General features: G+C 32.6%; 1 protein-coding gene across 2 annotated transcripts in view; it reads right to left on the reverse strand.

Annotated features, from left to right (window-relative positions):
- The window catches only part of KIFAP3 (kinesin associated protein 3), a 184,772-nt gene that overhangs the window by 25,482 nt on the left and 134,851 nt on the right, over window positions 1-24,439 (reverse strand). For both annotated transcript variants that reach the window (XM_036097963.2, XM_078077942.1), the window contains exons 17-19: window positions 23,760-23,845; window positions 10,033-10,222; window positions 4,234-4,333 (exon numbers count right to left, since the gene is read on the reverse strand). In XM_036097963.2, the coding sequence (XP_035953856.2) occupies window positions 4,234-4,333; window positions 10,033-10,222; window positions 23,760-23,845 (376 nt within the window). The remainder of the gene's footprint in view (window positions 1-4,233; window positions 4,334-10,032; window positions 10,223-23,759; window positions 23,846-24,439) is intronic.

Here is a 24,439-nt window from a genome sequence, read left to right on the forward strand (position 1 = left end):
AAAGAAAAATGGACCATTTTTACTGCAACAAAAACTGATTTGTAAAAGCTGGAAGCAGTTTAAAAATACTCAACATGAGGTTCTTGTTAGTCTTGAAAAGTAAGAGTTATAATAAAAAAAACGGTCCAAAAATATGGTGCGGATATATTGTATATAAGGGGGAAAAAAGCTAGTCCTACTCCTATTATTTTTAATTAGCTTCAATAGCAAGTTCCACTTTACTTTCTAACACCAGTTCAGATTTTTTTTGGAGGCGGCGGCGGGGGGGGGGGGGGGGGGAAGATTTACATCTAACCCTCTGGGATTGGCAACTCTATAGCTAATGCCTTGGAGCCCTAATGGATTTTGCATCACCTCTAAATGTCGGGAAATTCTGGCGCCAAGAGGTTCAAACTGATAGTGACACATGTCTAAAACCCAGGATTTGCTGTCCAACTGCCAGTATCTATTTTATCAAACATCCAGTCTCCTCTGCAGAATAGGATAGATGAGTTTAACTTACTGTTTCCAATTAAACTGCCTTGGTTTATTACAAAAGTGTAGGCATTCAGATTAAGAAGGATCACTTGGATTTTAATACCAATTTAATGGTTTAAACCATTAAGAAAAATACCAATTAAAATGGTTTAAACCATTCTCTAAATCTGGCTTAGTGTCCCCATTTTTAGACCTATTTGTCTTATTACTAAACTTTGTCATTTTAGGAATAAAGTGAAGAATTTTTCTTTGAATAATTAAAAAAAAAACCCTCATCATACAAATTAGAAATTTATTTTTTACCTTTCAGGAACTTGGGATCATCTACTTTACCTGAACCCACTAAAACTAACATATTAAAAAACCACAAGGACCGAGAAGCCATGCATACTGGCTGAAGAGCATGCCACTTGGCACTGTCATATCATTTCACATTCTCAAATCATTAAAAACAATGGTAAAGATAAAAATTCACATTTTATACATTAATTTTTAAAAAATTCTTCTTCCAGATAACTTGACAGTGCTTATCTATAAAAGACATACGATAAAGAACAGGGAAAATTTTGTAAGTCATCTGGATAATTTCCCTGATTTAAAGAAAAAAACTTTCAAAATAGGTAACATTTCCTCTTTTTACAAGTATTTAAAGAACACTTTTTTCAATATTCAGAACTCAATCAAGACATTATACTTACAAATTTCATTATTAACTCAAATTTTTCATGTTGCCCATTAAGTCTGCATATTCTCATCTTTCCAAAGGAGATGAAGAATAAGAGTCCAATATTCTCTGTTCACATTTCTCAAAAAATATTCCTATTTTGTTTAAAATATTCCTATTTAAAGTAAAAAGTTTCAAAAGTAGTATTTTAAGGCAATGTTATGTGATCTAATAGGCTTTAAATTTACCTATTGGATATCAGAAGCTGAATGGTAGCCATTAGTTTAAAATTTCACATCTGGTACAGTATGCAGCAAAATGATCATGCCAAATATGTGAATAATTATGTAGCAATTTAAAATACTTAAATCTTTGCAGAATTAAAAAGTAAGCCAGAGTTAAGATCCACAGTTTGTTAATATCAAAGAAGAGCACAGAAATCCTATTAAGAGAGAATCCTAACCAACCAAAAATGACTGAATAAAAGAAAGAGTAAATGATTCCAGAGTAGGTCAATAAAACAAACTATAGCAAAAAGCAACTATGAGTATTGGGCTATTCTGTATACTTTCTCTGTATCTCTACTGATACAATTTACAGTCCCTTTTTATTTGATTACTTACAAAAAAACTGAGGAAATTCATTGTAAATTATTTCCTCTGGAAATAAAAAGAGAAAATGATACAGTTATGTGATTTAAGGCCTGAAAAATTACAAAAGACAAGAGATGAAAGACTTAACTTTCTCAGGGGAAGTTTTTTTTTTTTACAGGTCAAACAATTCTCAAATCAAAATGATTATAATAAGTAAGTATTTCACTCCTTTGATTTGAAAAAAATAGTCTATAGTATGTTTTATTAGCTCATCCTTTAAGCCAACATCACTGTGATGTGTCTTTTATGATGTAAAAGAAGCAACTGAAATATTTCTACCCTTGAGAAGGAACTGAAAGTACAAAGGTAAGAGGCTTTCCCAAAGTCTTTTTTAAAAAAAATTATTAACAGAACTGGGGAATAAAATCCTGAAATCTTTGGACACAATGTATAATTTATTCATTGGGTACCACTATCTCTTAAAACACTTTTATTGTTTTATAAAATGACCATTTTTGAAAACCATAAATGAGAGATTTTGTTGAATTGAGCTCATAAATTCACTGTTTTCAATACTCAATTTTAATCCAAGTGTTCAGGTTCTTAATCATATACATATAAAAAAATGAAAGCAAGTCTTTCTGAAATTAGTAATGCATGATTAGTATTAGTCTGCTTTCTTTAGATCGGCAATATCTGCAGGAGATACCAAAATAATGTTTTTGTTCATAGTGAAACATAAATGGCACAATAATTAATTTTGTAATGTTATCAGCAAAAATTCCAATATAAATAATTGGGATTATACACCCAAATCACTTCTTCCTTTTCCAATTATGTTTCAGAAAACATTTTTACAGTGAATTGTCACATGGAGTATAGTAGTTACAATGATTAAACAGAGCCTCTATTTAAATAATTATAGCTAATATAGACAGAAACATCTGAAGCAATCAAAAGCCATATGCTTTCTGATATTTAACCATGTTTAACTTTTATGTCCTGAGGCAAGAGTTTCTTACCATGAAAACCCAGTACACCAATGAAACTATTTCTGAAGTGTTATTATTTATTTAAAGTCCACTACAGAATACTGAACTATATATAAGGTTATACTGCGTTTCATGTAATACTCCTAAGTTTTCAACATGCTTTTAAACTTTGGGTCACAACCATCAATGAACTATGAAATCATATAGTAGGTTGCAATCTGCATTTCAAAAATGAAACAGAATAGTGCATTGCAGGTACTAAGAGTAATTACCATTAAAAAAATTTTTTGTTTTATTATATGTATAGGTATATATGTACATAAACAAATATATAAACATATATATAAACATATCTTTGTGCATGCACTAGGTTGCAATATGAAATGTATTTCTTAATGTGAGTTGTGGTAAAAAAAAAAAAAAAAGACAAAAACACTTAAAAAGTCACTATAGTATGTTATGTTTCCTTCCAAATTAGGCATCATGTTATACTATAAAGAACCTAAAATTTGGAGATATATAGACCGGAGTTCAAATTTTTTCTCTACCACCCTACTTTTGTGAGTTGACTATTTAAACTTAAATTATTAGAGCCTTGATTTCTTCATTTGTAAAATGGCTATAATATATGTGCTGCCGAAGCGAGCACGTAAAATGGCTATAATAATACTTGCTTTAAAATGTTGCTGTGCAGGTTAAAATAAATGAAGAATATTCATAAAATAGATTATACACAACAGATGATCAATATTGCTTGCAATAATTATTGGATTAAAATGGCTTATTATAAGTGATCATTAAGAATTATAACATATTGGTCACAATTTTTTTAAAGAAAAAAAGAGTCTTAAGGGCAACTAAGACTCCACCTATTCATCGAACCAATATAATGTGAAATTTCAACAGACTAAATTAAAATATTATACCTCTAAGAATGATATGAAGAGGAAAATATTGTACACACTTTCTGATAAAATTTTAAAAATCCATGACACTAGTAATGAAATGAGATATCTGCTGGGAGAAACTTTACCATAATTGTAGAACAATGCTGAAATGCCATATTTTTTTTTTCTTTAAATCTTTTATTTGAATGCCATGCAGGGAAGAACAGTCTTTAATTGAATCAAAATGTCAACTTCTAAAAACAGTGATATCTGAATAATTATTAAAATACATGTATTGTGTTCTTGTATTTTATTGGCTTTGGAAAACACTTAGGAAACAATCTAGTTCATTAATTTGGCAAAGGTACTGTCTATTTCAATGGACAGCCTGTATTTTCCAAAGTGATGAAGCATTTTTTTTTCCAGATCTGCGATCTCCATTTTTTTAATATAGAAAATGTGACTCCATAAGTTAATTTAATATCAAACAAGCACATTCTTGAAAATGTTGAGGATTTTTTCCTCTTTAATGAAAATAGAGAAATGGGGGAGTGAAGAGAATTCTATTTTTCAAAAACAAGTGAAACACCATATATTAGATTTTTCTTGGAAGTATTTACCTGCCAGGAAATGAATGCTGCCCAACTACATCTCCATTTTGAAGGTGATAATCATTGAAGAAATCTGGACTTATGGCTCCTTCAGAAGCAATTAATCCATCTAGAAAGAAGGAAAATTGGTAAATAGTGAAACATATTGGTAGGGAATAAAAAGGAAACTACTCAATCAAGCAACACAACAGAAAATAATCTATATATTTAATGCTTCTCTCTCTGGGAATATGAGCAGAAGACCATACATACTTAAGCGTTCACAACAATGCAGCAAAACAACTGAACATTTATTGAGCACCTACTATGTGGTAGTACTATACTAGCACAGAGATAAATAAGACAATCTCTACCTTCAAGGGACTTATACTCTTGTGTAAAAAATAGATAAAAGATAGGGGTGAAGTGAGGTAGTGTAGGATAGTAAGGATGGTCTAGGCTAAGGAAACAATGAATAAAGACAGGGAGACATTAAATAGCATGGTGTCAGTAAAGAGCAACATTTTATACCCAGACAGCTTCATTTGTGTAGAATAATTAAGAAATTAGATATTTCAAGTAACTTAATTTCTAAATAAGCAATGCTTGACACTTTCAGTGCCAACCTGAAAACACACACACAAACTTGGGTTAGAAATGTAAGTATATTTTATATTCTCTGTGTTTTTAAAAAGTATATTGAACATAATTTGTTACCTCTTGATGACTTAATCTTCATTATAAGTATAAATTACTTTTTTGTCATGCCCTAGGTTATTAGATATATTTGACTACCTATACTAATTTGGCTCTACACCACAATGCTTTCGAGGAGTTCTTTTCTTTGTTTATAAAGTGCTCCTTTCCTTTATCTAAGTCTTTATTATTGCTTCCTGCTGATTTTAGAATGATACTACTTTCTTATTTATTCTAATCTAAGAAACCAGATAACCTATTATTGATAGAATTATGAATAAGTTAAGAATAAGAAAAGAATTTGAGGGAAAAAGCTCTAAGTAATGGTTTCCGGGCTAACCTGGGCATAGAAGAAATGTATTTCAGTATGTGGCTTTTGTAATAATTACTTGGAAAGCTCTCAGGCCTTTTAAAGTTTCCTTTTCTGAAAGTATTCTGGGTTGTTAGGTGACCTCTAGATAAATGTTGGCTAGGTCAAACTCACAACATTGTTTATAAAGTTGACACATAGTAAGCAAATTATTTAGTCACCAGATGATCATTTTACACCTACCATTTGCATAATAATACTCTGCTAGGTTCTGTGGGAAATACAAAAAGTTGCAATATATAATTTCTGTTTTCAAGAATTTTAGATTAAGTGAAATATCAGACAAACACTTAAGATACAGTTAAATAATACATTTCATTAATAAATGATATACAACAGGAATGAATGTTATGTACTGAATGAGTACTGGAGGCAGAGGATGGTATAAAGAGATTACTGTGTTCTGTAGGGGTTAGAAAATCTTACTTGGGGAGGAGGGAGGCAGAGAACTGATTTGAGTCTTGAAAGATAGGTAGCAATTAATGATAAAATCTATTTGAGGAGTAAAGTTATTATTATTACAAATCAAGTGAATGGTAAAATTAAGTAATAGTGTTGGCAAGTGAATAAGTGAGGTGATTTGTATTTCCATATGACTCCTGTACCACTTATTTGTTACATATTGTACACTAAAGATTTGTATTATTATATAATTGTTGAATTGCTAACGAATATCTTCGGTATTTCTCTTATTTCTTTAGTAAATTTTAAATACTTAAGAGGTAGCTTAAAAGTTTCTAATATTTAGTCCAGTTTCCATGTCTTCAAAAAGTTGATAAATCAAAAGATCAGCAAAACACCAAAGAGTTACAAAAAATGAAATTATGGGAAATGCCAAGACACAATAGATTGAGAGTTAAGCAGTTAGAATAATATTTTACATGAATTGAAGAGTTCTTAGGAGTGTGGCTAAAATTAACAAGGTTAAGACCACAAAAATCAATAGTTCCTCTGTTAAATTAAAACCAAATAATTGAAGATCAAAATTTAAGAAATCTGCCACTTTCAGAGGAACACAACTAAGTAAAGTGACAAAATAAAATATTTATCACACTTTGAAAGTGAATACAAAGATATTCAGCATGCCAGTAGCATAAAAGATTCTAACATCCAGAAAATAAATACAACCAAATAAAAAGATACGTGAATTATAGTTTAAAAGTTTATACATGAAATATGACCTAATGTTAAGCCAGATTAAGAAGAAATTAAATGAAAAACTGTTGTCAATTTCTCAAAATCTTCATTTTGATTCAGAGCTCCCATTGTTTTCAAAGGGAAAATGAGTAGCAAAAGGATAAAGGGAATACAGAGAACTACAAACTAGGAGCTCATGAAAAAGAGATCAAACTAAAAATGTCTAAGTTTAAAAATTCAGCCAGCAACGTTATAAACCTAGAATACAATTAGGATTAATATAATAAACCTGACATTATGTAAGTAAGAAAGAGTAAATTTATTCTTCTGAAATTAATTTTTAATTCCGAGAGCACAGCAATTCATTCAGTAAACTATAGCTTCTAGTGTGTCCTTTATAATGTCTTGACAAAATTTAGGCAGCTCTGCTATATGAACAATCCTTTTACTAGAATGAGGAATAAAAGTTAAATTACACCTTAATTAAATCCTCAACTCAAACACCTCAACTTCTTTGGAATTATCTATTTGTTTCTTAGCATTCTGCATCCAAAGTTAATTCTTTTATAGAAGTAATAAAAAGGAATCATATATTCTTGACTATAAAGTCTAGATAAATCTAAGAGTGTCCTTCTAAAGCTCCTACTCTAACCTTGATAGCAACAACGAACCAAAGAATTTCATGGAACATTTAAACTACCAGAGAACAAACAGAAGACAGAGATGATATACACCAGAGCACTCTGTAAGCTGTAGAGCATTATAAACATTTAGGTTATTAAATTATATGAAACCTTTTAGACCATAGTTATACAATACACCTTTTTGAGGTGCTCCCAGTAATGATGATAAATATGGTAATGAGTAAAATGGGGTATATACTAGAGCAAGAATGAAATCAAAGCAAATTTATTGTGAACACAGGTAATTTATCAACCTTCTGATTTTTGCGAGTCAGTTAAAAAACTGGCTTATAGACATTGTGAATAAAGGTAAAAAATACAAAAACTCAGTATCTTCTTATATACATTGTTACTGAAATAAACTTTTTTTTTTTAAGTTAAATGAAAACATAATATTGGGCTCTTTAGTGAACTAGCCAAAGGTGAAATTGTGACTTGTGGGAGAAAATAGATATTAATAATGAAGAAAATGAGCAAAAGAAATTACTAAAATAGAAAAATAATAATTTACTGGGCTACACCTAATAAGACATATCAGAGAAACATATAGGTAAATGAAAACTATGGTTTTACAATAATCCTGAGACAGAAACAAAGCACTGTAAGCTTCATATTCCAGAAATGTATTTACATATTAAATGCTAAGAATAAGAACATTCAGCAAGGTGATGAAAAAACAACAAAAAAGTAAAGTCATTTAGAAATACGTAGTAGCAATACAGCTTTATAAATTACACTTCCTCTGTGGGTAAACATGTTTAAAGCAAATAGCATCATTTTTATGATGCAACAGGAAATTACTCAGTGACTACAATCACAATAATTTTAGACTCTAAGGAAAAAATACTGTAACTAAAGGAGATACTAGATTCTTATTTTCATATGACAATACTAAGATCCTTTTTAAAGATGAAAGCAAGAGAGAATCATATATTTTGACATATTTAACAGTTTGAAAATATAGAGGGCAATACTGATGACTAGGAAGCAACAAATGTTATTTCATTTTAACATAAAAGATAAGACCCAAGGAATCACGGGCCATTTATCTTAACTTTTGTGGCTGAAAAGCTACTAAGGCTGCTCTTATCAGAAGCAGCCTACAGTTTCATGGGGACCAGGGACTTAAATAAGATGGTTCAAGTGTTCAAACAAATCTGCAGTTTTACAAATTTCTCTGGTGTTTCTGAAGATGCAACTGCACACAATGAAAGACAAGAGGCTGCTATTATCTAGATTTCCATGACACATATTAAGAGATACCACAAAGATTCATTTAGCTGAATTATTCATGGAAAATAAACTAGGTAAAATAATTAATAAACTAAAATAATACAGATGGCTTGATATGAGACCTTTATCTTTATTAAACTAATAGCAATGTAACTTCCACTGAAAAATGTCTCCTATAACATCAGTCTACAGAGATTAAAAAAAAAAATATGAGGATATCTAATGATAATATCCCACTCTTCAAATGCTTAAATTTATTTATTTTTCCATCAGCTGTGGCTGCTTCTAAATTTTGATATATAAAAAATATATATAATTCAGATCTCTCACAAAAGCATAAGTTGTACATTTTAATTATAAAATATCTCAGAAAAATGTTTATGACTTTCATTTTAAGAGGTTAACCTAAGTGAATTAATTCTGGGAATGTGGTATAATTTTTTAGAAATTTGTTCTGAAGTTCTAATCATATTAAAACAACAAAGCTGAATACTGAGATGGTTAAAAGTTTTATTCAGTTTTGGAAACTAGTAATTGATTCACACTGAAAAGTAGCTATCAATCTTCAAAGCAAGAAACCTGATTCCATAGAATTCTGATTCCTGTTAACAAAAAAATTCATATCATATATATTTTACATTATTTTACTTCATGAATATCTGAGTATGTAAGGAACAGCTGCTTGCCATTACTGAACTAAGACATTCTGGTTGGCTGAAATTAATGATCTACTCCATCTGGTTTGAAACACAAGACAGTATTTCATAACTACTGTAAAGTTCAGTTAGGAAGATATCCATTTAGTTTTTAAAGTAAAGTATCAATTTTCCAAGATTCTAGTATCTATATCAAGTATAAAAATAATACAGTGTTTATGGGCAATTTGCACAAAACAAAGTTATGAAAACAAAGTGTGAATGAATATACAGCAGGGGGAAAAATAAGCCATTAATTCAGACATAATATCTTAATGCTTTTCATATCCAACCTGCTACAGATCTTAATTAGAAATCCTTTTCTTCCTCTCAACTAAATGAGTTAAATGAAGTAATATTAATATTGGCAACAGTGCAACACTTTGAAAGCCAGAATATGCAGAAACTTACCAATCTTTGTGCCAAACTCATCCTTGGAAAAAGGCAGTATGGCAGAATCAACAGTTATAATATATGTATGACTTATGTAAAAATTAAATTTTACCCTGAAAACACTAGCAGAGTTAGAAGGATAAAACTATGGCTGTAAAGTGTCTGAATCTTCCCAACCAAGTACAGTTTACTAGTTTGAAATTAAAGCAAAACCATGGCAAAATGAAATACATTGGAAAACAAAACATAAATTAGTTAAGTTATACATTTAAATAAATCCCAAATAGAGAAAAATGAGTATCATGTTTTCAAACAGAAGTCAGAAACCTTGAGGATGTCATTTTAAGTTATACATTCTAGAAAGTAATAAACTAAGAGTAATTGATTTTCCTGGGTACAACTTTTTTTATGGAGATCACATCAAAGACTAACTTGGAAAAAAAAATGGTGAGTTAATAGGTTTGCATGGTGTGTATGGATGGTAATTCTGAAATCATTTGCAGAAGTCCATTTATATACTACAAGAAGTACTTCCAAAGCTTGGGAATGAGAAAGGTTGGTCGACCAAAATCCCTATTGATAGCACACAAACTGTTTAATTTTGCTTTGGTTATCATCTTACCTGAGTTATAGAAAAGGTCAGGTCTTTCAAGAATATCCCCTTCATGGATGTATGGCTCAATTCGATCATCACCATACAAGTACTGCTCACTCTCATCCATCTGACGGCTCTCTACCATCTCTAGCCACTGTGAGTTATGCCAGCGAAACTTTTCACTCTGAATTTTCTTAGCCCATTCTTCATCATATTCCTATTGAAAACAAATAGTCAAGTATTATTATGTAAGCTTATAAAGGAACTACCTCGGCCCTCAGAGAATAGTACTAATTTGGAGGTTCTTTGTTTGGGTCAAAGGGAACATTAGAAATACCTGTTCAGAATTTAGGTAAGCAATCAGACTTCAACTCTCAAAGAAATTTGTGGCTATAATTACTTGCAGCACTAATGATAGGTGGTTAAGCATTAAAATGACATCTTTCACTACATCTCTTTTGAGATAAACACTTTTCAGTAGGAAAGAAAGGTATGTCTCCTAACTACTGAAATGGTTTACCAGGGAAAACAAATTTATTATATTAAATTATATATTAAATATTAAATTGAATTCTAAACAAATTCTAAAAGGATAAAATAACATTATCTTATTCATAATTACTTCTTTAAATGTCTATTTCCTCCTCCAATCATGAACTCCTGAGGAGCAAGATTGTGACTTCTTTACTGCTGTATCTCTAAAACCTGTTCACAGAGAATGCCCTTGGTGAACATTTCTGAAGGACTTTTTGGCAAGTTACTGTTAGCTACAGCTGAACCTATCTAGCTGTCGACTTTTGCCACAGATTGTGGCTACTTCTGACTAGTGTATTCACTTAACAATTAATGGACAGGTCCACTGATGGCATAGATTAAAAAAAAAAAAAGATTTCAAGGTATTTCTTGTCATTCTAACTCTAGGATCCTAGTTTTAAATTCCTCTGTCACATCTGTAACATTTTTTAGTTATCTAGAAAGGAGTTGGAAAGGTCCCAGGCAATAGTACTGTCCTCCCATAGTCAAGATGATCATGGTAATTAACAGATGGATCAAATACACGTTTTAGTTAAATACTGAGCAATTTTCATTCAAAGCTGAGGCTCAAAGTAAAAAACTGTCATCACAGAAGGAATTTCTGGGATGTAAGAATAAGTCTAAAATTTTATAAGAATGTAACTTTATTATTATCTTGTTAAAATTTTACTTGTTAAATTTTAGAAGTTTCACATTATCGATAAATCTCTTAGCAGTATCAGCTGTCAGACTGTGTGTTCTATACTGTACATCTTTGAAACTATAATAGATGCCCCTTTTTGACTGAGGGGGAAGTAGAAAATTTTTTTGGCTATGATACTACTAATGGCAGTTTTCCTGCCAAATTATTAAGCTTTCTTTTTTTAATAGTTAAATATTAACATTCCTATTAGTTCTCAATCTATTTCCTGATATAATTGTTTAAAATTTAATTGTATAAAAGATAGATTATAAACATTATTGCATTTTACTTTTTTTTTTTTTTTTAAGATTTTATTTATTTATTTGACAAAGAAGGAGAGAGAGAGCACACAAGCAGAGGCAGAAGGAGAGGGAGAAGCAGACTCCCCACCGAGCAGGGAGCCTGATGCCGGACTCGATCCCAGGACCCTGGGATCATGACCTGAGCCGAAGGCAGACGCTTAACGACTGAGCCACCCAGGCGCCCTATTGCATTTTACTTTTAAAATAATAAACATTTACTAATCCAGCTGTTATAATTTCAATATTTAAATCACTGAGGTTTTTTTTTTTTTTAAAGATTTATTTATTATAGAGAAAAAGAGAGCGCGTGCATGCCTGCGAGAGTGGGGAGAGGGGCAGAGGGAGAGAATTTTCAAGCAGACTCCCCCCTCAGCACTTGGAGTCAAAGGCGGGGCTCAACCTCAGGACCCACGAGATCACCACCTGAGCTAAAACCAAGAGTTGGACACTTAACTGACTGAGCCAGCCTGGTGCCCCAAAAGAGTTTTTTTTTACTCCAAGTTACATCTACAATTTTAACCTATATTTGAAATTGACAATTTAGATATAAACAATAAATGCTAAAACCAAATCCCATCTTGTTGGTACGCTTACAGTGAACAGATATGATGATAATTTACATAATCATCCATTTACTGATTACACATAAGTTGTTCTGATAAAATGAGATAATACATATAAAGCATTTAGAAAACCCATATTGAAAACACTTAATGTTAGCCATTACTGTTAATTAACTGAAGTGACAGCTCTCTGAATTAAGCACTATAATTATTGTCATGTTATAAATGAGAAAACGAGGCCCGGAACACTGAATTAACTTAAGTGCACACAGCTAGCTGTGGCTATCACAGCATTGTAAACCTTGGGCTAGCAATGTGGAAAAGGTAATTAAACACAGGACAAATGAATATTTGTCAGGGTCACTGCAGAATGGATTCTTTAGTAATGAGAATATAATAAATGAACTCCAAGGTCACCTTTCAGCTCTAAGGTTCTACGAATGTGTTGAATTGTTGACCAAGCAGTGATTTGAGAGGAAGTAGCTTCTGGTCTGGTAAGTTTATTTTACAACACATGGTATTCTCAATCATGTTCGGTCTGACCTGGCTGCACATGGGAGGGTGTAAGGGAAAGAGAGAATTAAAAAGATAATAGCACAGAGATGTTGTTACAAGTAGTTTCATTGGCTACAGATCTGAATGGTTCACTTTGGGTTTCCAAAACTAGATGTAAGACTAAGTGGTGCTAATTATGCAATATGAGCACTGTGATTAGTTTTAAAATAATTTTGCCCAAATGCTAAATATAATTTTGAACCTCTTTAAAATGCATGACTTCGCAAGTATACTTTTTGGTTCTCTATGTGGCACAGTGTATGTGTTAGCTGCAAAGTTGGCTACACAAATGTATTACTGTCATATTAGAAGTGGCTAGATAATTTAAGAAGAATTGATCATATACACTTAGAGAAAAAAGGATGAACTTATCCGTTAAGATAAAAAAAATAATGCATACACAAAAAGTAAATGGTATTTGGGACAAGAAATTCTCCATACTAATTGGCTTTTTTCCTTAAAGATAAGTTAGTTACAGGTCACCAATATATGCCTTATAATATGCCTTATAATATCCAGAATATGCTTATAATACCAGAAATCCTATTAAATCTACATTAAATACTGGAACTAATTTGATAGGTATTGTTTCTTTTGTGAATACTAGCTTGTTTCACTTGGCAAGAGGTATGAAACAAACTTTTTATTTTGGCAGACAAATTTTAAATCTGATTATCTGAATGAAGCAGTATTCAAGAAAGATGACAGAAAAACATATGACTTGATTGTTTTATTATCATTTAGGTTCAAGCATATGGATTCCTAGTGTAAGAACAGAAGATAAAACCCAGTCAAGTGCTCAAAACATAGAAAAGATGGGGTTTGCTATTCCACTGAGAGTAAAACTTGCTTCTTACTAATATTTGTGAAATGTTACAGAAATAGGTATAATTTTAAAAGTAAATCGGGGTGCCTGGGTGGCTCAGTCAGTTAAGCATCCGACTCTTCCTTTCAGTTCAGGTCATAGTCCAGGGTTGTGAGATCAAGCCCCCGTGTCTGGCTCATGCTCAGCACAGAATCTGCTTGGGATTCTCCACCTTCTCTGCTCACACTAGCACACACTCGAGTGCTCTCTCTCTTCTAATAAATAAATAAATAAAATCTCAAAAGCATTAAAAAAATCTTTAAATCACATATCCATAAAATCTATTTAGCCTAGTGAGTAATGCTCTGCACAAAGAAAAAAAAATCATGCTTATTCTGGGCATTACTATCTTACATGCTTCTCATAAGATTTTACTATTCTAATAATAAAAATACAGTAATAAATGTAGAAATGTGTAACAAAGATGCTATTTTCTTCAATCTTAAACTTTCTTATCACCCTTCAAGCTTACAGCAATGTTCTTATTAATGAACGTACACATACAAGGCTTAGATTTTAAAAAGAGACCATCTATCCACAGACTATCTAACCATTTGACAGAAGTCCAAACACACAAACCAAAAAATCCATGAGCATCCATGGCTAACTTTTGACACTAAAGCTTGATTTATTAGTGTCTTGGGGAAGCTGATTTTCCAAGGCAGTGAGTTAGCACAGACCTATCACTAAATGTAATTAGACTACCTTTATGCAATCTGAATTCCTTTAAAGTTTTTACCATTTTTTTTGGATCAGTTTATAACTGAATAAATTCATAGAACCAAGGCATATCTTAACATTACAAGGCCAAAAAGTATAGTAGCAATGATGCAGACTGTACTGCCCCCCTTTTTTTTTTTTAAGATTTTATTTATTTATTTGACAGAGAGAGAGAGAGAGGGTGAGAGCAGAAGCACAAGCAGGGGGAGTGGGTGAGGGAGAAGCAGGCTTCCCGCAGAGCAGGGAGCCCGATATGGGGCTCGATCCCAGGACCCTGGGATCATGACCTGAGCCCAAGGCAGATGTTTAATGACTGAGCCACCCAGGCATCCCTGTACTGCCCTTTTAAAAAAATAATTTTATTCTAATTTTTAAGTATTTTTGTACTATAAAACTACAGGTTTAATGTTCTATGACTAACGTAATGATTAATGTGTGCATTACTGTTTACAGGATCACAATGAAAACACTATGGCTGCCTGCTTAGCTCTTCAGAAAACAACAACAGTTTCTCCTTCAGGAAATAGTAGAAAAAATATGTTACTCTTCACCAAGCTGCGTAATCATGTAGGATATAGAAAATTATGTTTTGCAGATGATCCAAAGATTACAGATTCCTACTATAGTGAATCCACAACAATGACAAGAGGAGTTTTCATGAGAGGTAATCTTAAGATTTAGTAAGTATGTGTGGCTTGTTGTTATAGATCATAGCAAAGAAAATGGCAAAAAAACCTTGACCAACCAGTATTATGGCCTTAAAGTCTCAAGCAGTTATAACAAGACTTTTTGAAAATATTTATAACTGTAAAACTATTTCATTATTGAAAGCTAAAAACTGTAGAGAAAATACCCATACCATTACCTAGCTAGACTCATAATAAATACTGTATATATCCTATCGATTTTCAACGACTTTCTTAATTCCAATAGTAATTGCTAACTTTAGGAAATATTTTAAAATATGTATTTTTAAGATTTAGAACCTAAGTATGAAACATTATTAATATATTGTACTTGTGCCATAAAAATTTCCTCTAGGTTGTGATAATACAGCTTCAGGTATTTGAATGTTTACCAAATATAGCATTTTGGAATGAAGTAAGTTATGAGGAACACAATATTGGTTTAAATAATTGACTTCTCCTTTTCCTTTGTAGTAAACATTAGTGAAAATCAAATGAGATAGTACTGTTTAACTATGCAATGCTGGCTTTTGATCTTTATGTTTCTGAAACACTGATTTTTATACTCCAGGTTTCTTGAATATGAAATATTTTAGCTTATGGCTGTTAAGAGTCTACTTAGTACTAAACTAATAGGCTGGGACAGTGGTCCCAAGAGTTTTAGATTTTGGGAAAGTTTGAAAAACAAATTTTGGGGACTGATGCTAAATGTAAATCAACTGCCACCTACTATTATTTGTCTAGAAAAGACTATTTTAAGACTAAAAATGTAAAAAAGACAATCTCAAAATGAAGATCTACTTTCCTAAAATCATGTTAACAACCTACTACATGTAACTCTTCCCCAGCCCTGGTCTCTAGGCGTGCTCCTCTCCCGTGATCTCCTCCCACTTTATTTTTTTTCTTTCTCTTCCATTTTAGTGAAAACCAGTAAAAGCTTTATCATGCCTCAACTATCTTCTTTATCCACAATGAGTATAGTTTAGCAGCCATGGCAAAGGCAGTTTCTTTTGTGTCTCAGAGTCTGAATTTATAGGTATTAATGATATTATGGTAAGGTATAATTCAAAGAACATTGGATTAGGAGTTAGGAGGCCTGGGTTCTGTGTTTAGCTCTGATACTAATAGAAATAAGCAACCTTCTACAGTATTTTAATACCTTTTGGTCTCAGATTTTTCATTTCTAAAATGAAACAAATCTAAGATTTACTGAAGTTCTAACATGCTATAAATAAAAATCTATGATTAATACCATTATTTCATAAAGCTGTTGAAATAATTATCACCCAAAACTGAAGAATACCTGCAGTCTAAGGAGTTTATTTTAAAAAATTAAATAGCAACTCTAAAAGAATATCCAGTGTCAAAAATTTAACAAAGTCAACATATATCAATTAAAATCTGTTCTCTCTAACCCTTCTCCCCCAAATCTCTCCTTCTCTCTTAAACACCCCTTCCCCCCATTGTCAGGAAATAGCTGGGAATTCAGGGATGTCATAGCTCAACCACAGCCAAGATATGTCATAAAAACTTATCAAGCCATTGTGGAAATACTCCAGGAATATAGTTGTTTTTTCTTCATTTTTGAAATGCTTCTTTTTACAACAAGGGTACCCTGATATCCTTGCTTTGAGACTCGAGTCTGTCTTGTATTTAAAGGTACACATGCTTTGTTTTTTATTTTCTCTTCTCAGCTCCTGACATGATCTTAAGCACTCAGTTTCTATAAAAACTAAAGTGTCATGAAAGACTTATGGTTTGATTTTAAATGGAATGTGCCATCCTTTTTGAAGTCCTACATCATTTTGTTTACTACTTAACCACAGAAACATTGTGAAGCCTTAACCAGCCTATTATCAGAGCCTGTTCACTATCAGGAGAACTCTTTGTAACTGGCTTCCGTCACACCTTGTATCTGATTAACACGCTATAGGATAACATAGAGCTACATAGATCTTCTTTGTGTTCTAACATAACTGATGGAAAACAGATTTTCCTTTCTCCTTTAATGTGACAGCCCCCTAATTGAGAATATAATATGGTTTATTTAATATACTTCTTCATATTAAATTAAAGCAGATCTAGAGTAATTTAGTTGCTCATTAAGGTTAAGGTAATAGCTGCTAAAAAGATGCCTTTTTATAGCTTAGAAAAACTTATCTGATGATATGTACAGGATAAGTAAATATAGATATACACATAATTGTGTTTACACATACATAACAGAGTTGTTGACTTTTATGCACATACTACCTGTTTCTCAACAGTACTATCCCAAGTTTTGTCCTGTAGTCTTGACTATGACATTTTCCAAACAGACCTCAAATATAATTATCTCTTCAACCTCTGCTTAAAGTGCTGAGGAGGCTCATCTGTGCAATATCATTTCAAATCTCATGTTCAGTAGGGACACAAAGTTAAAGATAGAACTAAATGAAATTTATTTAAGTAAGAAATCTTGATTTTTATCTTTTGTACTATGCTTGGATTCTTTCAAATCCAACTATTGCCAATTAAAAAAACCAATAAAGCAACATGCATAAAACTAGCAAGGAATACATATACATATGATCACATTCATATCAAATATATATATACATATATATTCTATATTCTAACAAGCTAGAAGAATATCCTAAATTTCTGTCTTTCACGTTTACACAGTATCAAAATGAACTCCAGAAGAGGGCTAACCAAATTCATCTCTCTAAACCCAATTTGATTGTATAGAATTGAGAAAAATCTAATTTACAAGCCTGAGCAATCAAAATTGGTACCAAGACTATAAAACAAGCAAGAACCAACACCATCTGCTCTGGAAAGAACACCTCAGTAGTTTTCTGTCAACAACTCACCTAAAAGTCTCTGCTCTCTGCCTGTGCCCAACCTGTAAGCCAGTTAAAACTGACTGCCATCTACCATTCTACCCAATCCCCACCCATTCTCTGCTTTTGAAAGCCTGTCCCAAAATAATCTGAGTTCTAATGTTAACCCTAATCTAATCCTATGAAAGTTTCTCTATAACTTCCCTTTCTAAGATGTTATAAGACATCTTTTTAAAGTGCTTTCCCTTGCTGGTAAGATTAATTAACTTCTGTAGGACACAGGCTTGTCTGGTAATTTTTGTGGGGACCATACCAACTGATGTCTTAGAGGTTATAGTAAACCTACATTGGTTTATCTCATTCCAAAACACCAGTCGATTAAATATAATTTTGACTATCCAGGAATAAAGATAGCGCCTTGCTTTCCAAGTTTAAAATACTAAAACTAGTATTAATTCCAGGTTATTAAAATATACACAATCTGCCCATGATCATAATTAGATTTACTAAAAAAAAAAAAAAAAAAAAGGGCGGCCATTCAAAATCTGTGACACAAACCTGTGTTAGTATCAAATCACATGGCCTGTGCCTAGTTAGAAAGACAACAGACATCACTCTTTTACCAGAAAACCTAGGTACGTCCCTTTCCCCATAAATACCTTATAGATACAATGTGCCATTTGTACAGAACATCTACTGATAGGACCATAGAGCAGTACTGCTCCTGGATGGCAAGCTCAAGTCTAGATGACAGTATCCTGGTATTTTCTAAAGTCTAGAATGTAAACTTTACATTCTAGGGACTTTGTGTTGTTGAGTTTTGTATTCCCTGTGTCTTAGTGTTTTAACACAGTATGTCCTTAATAAAATAAATTAAATGTTTTACAACCCAGTAATGTCAGTGGAGGAATTTGTTTACCAACTGGGGAAGAATTTATGAGGTTATCAAATACTTCATGCAAAGTTGAAGAAATACTGAAGGATAAAAATCTAATTGGGTTTTTAGAAGCTCTCTATGATTAGAGGATTCTGTTCTTCCCTTCAGGATTCCCAAGGCTTGGAGGAGAAGAGACAACAATCAACTGCCATATATCCCCTTGGAAGACTAAGAACCTAGGCTCCTCTCTCCTTCTCTTGCCACTCCTCTCTGCATCTACTCCAATCACTGCCTCCCAGAGCTACATGTAAGGCCTAGTCAGACAGGTGACAACTTGCTGATGAGTCCATAGAGACCGCATCACCATATAATCCTCTAGGGTACAAAGAGTACTACTACCACACATCTGTTTCAAGTCACCAATTGAGAGCTTGGGCCCAGACACATTAAACAAATCATCACTAATGTAACATTTCCATAATTTGGGGGACAAGTTCTTTACTGCAGAAGGCATATTTCCCTAAGGCTTGCAAAGTATCTAAATGTTTCTTATTATTCCATGCTGTCTTGAATAAAAAAGAAGTTTGCTTTCTTAAATTGTCTTAAGCTACAAATATTCTCATTAGCTCTTTTTTTAAAAATTTATTATTATTATAGTACACAGTCATGCTGAGAATACTAGATATCAAAGTCCAGCGGTAAAAAGAATCTTAAGAGATCATCCACTCCCATTCTAGGCAGGTTTCTAACTATTTCAGAAAGTTGGATATTTAGTTATTACTAATGCTAACTGGACAGAGGCTTTACATTCTCCCTTGACAACTTATTTCTAGTGCTTCATCATCTTTGCTGTGTCTAATCAAAGTTTCTCCTGTTTCGAATTAAATCAATTTCCTCTTGTTTTACTCTTGAAAAAGATTCAGGACAAGCAAATAGCACCCTGAGTCATGATCAGTAATAGAGTCTGAGCTCAAAGAACCGGACTGGCAGCTATGTCATGTCCCAAGTGAACCTGAGAAGCTGTCATTTTACTAATGCATTAAAGAGGCCCACTCCTCAAATTTCTCCCAAATAAGGAGGCCTAGCAAGGTAGGAGTATAACTCTGGTCTGAGGTTAGTGGATAAATTGAGTCCAAATTAAAATAAGTCACCGCAGATTCAGAACATGAGTAATTTAACAGATGAGGCACTTCTACACTGGAAAAGGCAGATTCCTATTTACCACACTGTCCTAATCAAGGCCTTTCAGTTAATTACCCTATTTAGAATTGCTCTGACATGGAGTTTTAAAATGCCAAATTCAGCCACTTTGCAGAATAATTTTAAAGTAAACTGTAAATAGTAATATGTCTGGCCAAAATAATACTCCAAATAACTTTCCATAGTTAAATCCAAACAGTGAACAGATTATCTTCTAATACCATTTAAAAAATTTAAATGATCAGAAAATAATGTAGATAATTAATTGTACCAAGGAAAGAAAATGTTGGTCCAGATATGTAATCAACATATGAACTTCCCAACAAGGTCTGAGTTTTGGTCTAATTTGAATAAAATTAGTTCTAGTGACCATCATGTGGTAGATGCTTCATATTTTCTCTAACCCTAACTAACAATAACTGTCTAATCCTCAGAAACATCATTGTATACTGAATCTTCAAAAAGTTATAAATTGTCTGAGACTATTCAGCAGGTGAGAGAACTAGAATCAGTTGTATTCTAGATGCAATACTCTGTTAGACCAACTTGCCATGTTATAGAAGCCAAAAGTTGAATATAAGATCAAAAACCCTACCCAACTGAGAACTGGAGAAAAAGTTTTGGGAAGAAGCTGCTCCCAATGGTGCAGTTCCTTAACTATCAAGCTAAAACTGAACCAGGCCTTGACACTCATAAGTGTATAACAGCAGAAAGGTAAAGAACCATTCTTCCAGCAGAATGTGGGATGTTTCTAGCCCTTCTATCAGCTGTCCCTTTCCCCATAAATACCTTATAGATACAATGTGCCATTTGTACAGAACATCTACTGATAGGACCATAGAGCAGTACTGCTCCTGGACGGCAAGCTCAAGTCTAGATGACAGTATCCTGGTATTTTCTAAAGTCTAGAATGTAAACTTTACATTCTAGGGACTTTGTGTTGTTGAGTTTTGTATTCCCTGTGTCTTAGTGTTTTAACACAGTATGTCCTTAATAAAATAAATTAAATGTTTTACAACCCATGTAAGAAACTTATCTATGAATATGACTCATGTCATGTAAGAAACTTATCTATGAATATGACTCAGTTGGGTAGCACAGCAGGACTTTTAAATCACGTAATTCAAACATGAATATCTTTAAATATTTTATTTAATAAGTTTATTATTTCTAAATATCTTGTCAGACTAAAGTTTTCCAATGCGTGAAATGAAACTCCAAAATTACTTGGCATCATATCAAGTACTTACTTTGTTAAGTCTCATGTGGAGAGTCATAGAGAGATTAGGTGAACCTTCAGATTCCTTGTTCAAATTTTTTTAATACTAAGTCAAGTGATCAGATAGCAGCTTAGGGAGCCATATATCACCAGTTTCATTTTGCTGATTATTCTTCTTTGAAGATCTTATCAACAAGGTTCTTCGTAAAAAATAATTACCTAAATAATTTTCTTTGTTTACACTTTAACTCTGATCAGGATTTATAAATTCCTTTAAGGATGGTAAGATCAACAAAGTAAAATGAAGATTAAAAATGCTCACTGGATTTAGAAAAATGAAGGCCAGGGTGACTTTAGTGAGAACCATATCAGTGCAATAATGGAGGCAGAAGCCAAAATTGGTATAGGTTGAAAGGAGGATGAGGGGAAATGAAGTGAAGGAAGTAATATGTAGACAAGTTTTTCAAAACACTGGTTCTAGAGAGAGAGAGAGAGAGGGCGCTAGGATGGCCATCTAGAAAAAATAGGTAGACACAGGGTGGGGAAAATTCCTGTTTAAGATGAGAGACTTTAGCTCAGAGTTTAAAAATAATTGGGAGTAAAATTTTTTTTATCTTATTTTATTCTAAATATTTTTATAATAAGACTGAGCTGGCATTTTGGAACTATCACTAATTTACGTTCTAAACCAAACATATCTAATATGTAAATCTAAACATTATTGCCTTTCATCTACCTTTTCTCAAACAAGAAGGTGATTTTAAAAGTATGCTAAAAGCTATCCATAACAAACTGACATCTTTTTTCCTTTCCTCATTGCTTAAGGTAAGATAATCACAAACAGAACTTTAAAAAGTTTTTTATTCTTATACTATATACTTTATACACAACACTGACATTAGTAATCTACTAGAAAATAGTATATGAGGGGCACCTGGCTGGCTCAGTCAGATAAGTGTCCGACTCTTGATTTCAGCTCAGGTTGTGATCTCAGGGTCCTGGGATTGAGCCATGGGTTGGGCTCCACACTCAGCAGGGAGTCTGCTTGGGATTCTTTCCCCCTCTCCCTTTGCCCCTCCCCTCTAAAATAAATAAATAAATCTTAAAAAAAAAAAAGAAAATAGCATATGAGCCATGAAATTATTCTCTAGGAGTAATAAATATTCTCTATTTATAAGCCCTGTGACCAGGGGCCTACATGTATGAAACATCTTACTGGAGTAAGAATTTAACATGTAAAATTTCCTTATTTTAATTTAGAGATCAAAGCCAAAATGCCAACATACTCATTTAGTTTTAAACCAGTAATGATAGGGGCACCTGGGTGGCTCAGTCGGTTGAGTGTCCGACTCTTGATTTCGGCTCAGGTTATGGTCTCAGGGTTGTGAGATAGAGCCCTGCATTGAGCTCCTCACTGGGCGTGGAGCCTGCTTAAGATTCTTGCTCTCTCTCTCCCCCTCTGTTTCTCCCCCACCGCACACATGTGCTCTCTCTCTAAGGAAAAAAAAAATGTTTAAACCAGTAATGATATACTCAGTCAAATCCAAAACGCAGATGATATCAAATAAGATCAATTTCTGAAATAAAATACAGGAAACTGACAAGAAGGTACCTGATAGTGATTGTCTGATTTCATAATGAAATCACTAGCACAAATGCCAACTTAGAGGATTTCTAATAAAGTTGTTAACTGATTTTTTAAAATGTTATTCTGATCCTTTAAAAAGCTTAAGTTAAACTTTGAAAACTACTGAATAGGCTATATTCAAGAAGCTTTTTAGGTGAGTCAAAATAAAAAGTATTAATCCAGTTCAAAGAAGGAAGCAAGCAAGTTTGTGCAGCAGTATATGCCATAAGTGAAAAAACATTTAAAGTAATCTAGTATATGGCATATCCCAGGTGCAAGGCCCAAATCTAGGCAGAAGACTGTGGTGGGCAGCATGAGCATGATTTCTGAAGAAAAGTGTGCACAGAGAACATGTTTCTAATCCAGGACTCAGATAACCCTTCTGATTATATTCCTTCAGTTTTATGTCCTTTAAAAAGTTCTACAGAGGGCGCCTGGGTGGCTCAGTCGGTTAAGCATCTGCCTTCTGCTCAGGTCATGATCTCAGGGTCCTGGAATTGAGCCATGGGTCAGGCTCCCTGCTCAGTGGGGAGTCTGCTTCTCCCTCTCCCTCTGCTGCTTCCCCTGCTTGTGCTCTCTCTCTCTCAAATAGATAAATAAAATATTAAAAAAATAAAGAGTTCTACAGTCATGAATAACATTATTTTTGTATGTTTCATCATTCCATTCCAAAGCAACTTACAAAACAAGTATATGCATATGACAAAAATCAAAACACTGAAATAATAATTGACTTATTAAAAAAGTTTAATGGCCAAATTGTAAAACTGACTGTGTTGAGTTTTGGTAGGAATTCTCATCAAACCCCTGCTCCTATGCAATAATTTCTCTGCAAAACAGATGATTCTGAGATGACATGTAGACCAAAGCTAAAACTCTGAATATGTATAAAACCTTAAGGAGCCTAAACTTAAAAATTTGAAAGCCAAAGGTCTTAATGTTTAAAACATGAATTTAGTATCACTGTATTTTCAGAGATTTACCAAAATACAAGTTTGCATTTACATGAAATGCAAAGTTCTAAACAGATGTACAAAGTCTTCTTTTCTCCCAAATGAAGACTATTATTACACTTTGCATAAGAAGAAAAATTACTTACCGCTATAATATCCAATGTATTATCACAGACCTTTCGGATTTCATTATTTTTATCATGCATCAGATCTATGAGATATGCTGGAGCCTCTGAATAAAAGTGGTTAAAGATACAAACTGCATTTGAGATTGAGGCTATTCAAGCATATAAGAAAATCCCACATTTCTCTAAATTCAAATGCTGCCATGAAATCTAACTTCAAATTTTAAAATAGAATCATTAATAAAAGATGACCAGAAACATTTAATATTTCATTTGTTTAAAAGACAGGGATAACAGAAATAAAAAAGAAAAGAAAAACACTAAATAAAAATAGATAAAGGAAAATAAAGCCAGTAAATCTCAGAAAGTACAAGGCCCTATTTTTGAAAACATGAAAATCATGAAAATAACTGAAGAGGGAGCTCTAGAGTTGTATTGCTATAAAGCTTTCTTGATCATGCTGGCCCACCTAAAGGTTCAGGAAAATTAATTTCACACAAAAATTTTAACAGAAAAGAATCACAGTCATATCTTGTATATGGTTATTATGAGAAAAATAAGACATTTTCACATAAAAAATGGAAGCTATAACCTAATATTTCAAAAAGAAATAAAAGAATTTAAGAAAACAATAGAATATATGTAAAAGAACAATATAAATCAAAATTAAAAAACTCAAAGAAATAAAGTAATTCAGAAAA

Source organism: Halichoerus grypus, chromosome 7, assembly GCF_964656455.1.
Source record: "Halichoerus grypus chromosome 7, mHalGry1.hap1.1, whole genome shotgun sequence".
NCBI lineage: Eukaryota > Metazoa > Chordata > Mammalia > Carnivora > Phocidae > Halichoerus > Halichoerus grypus.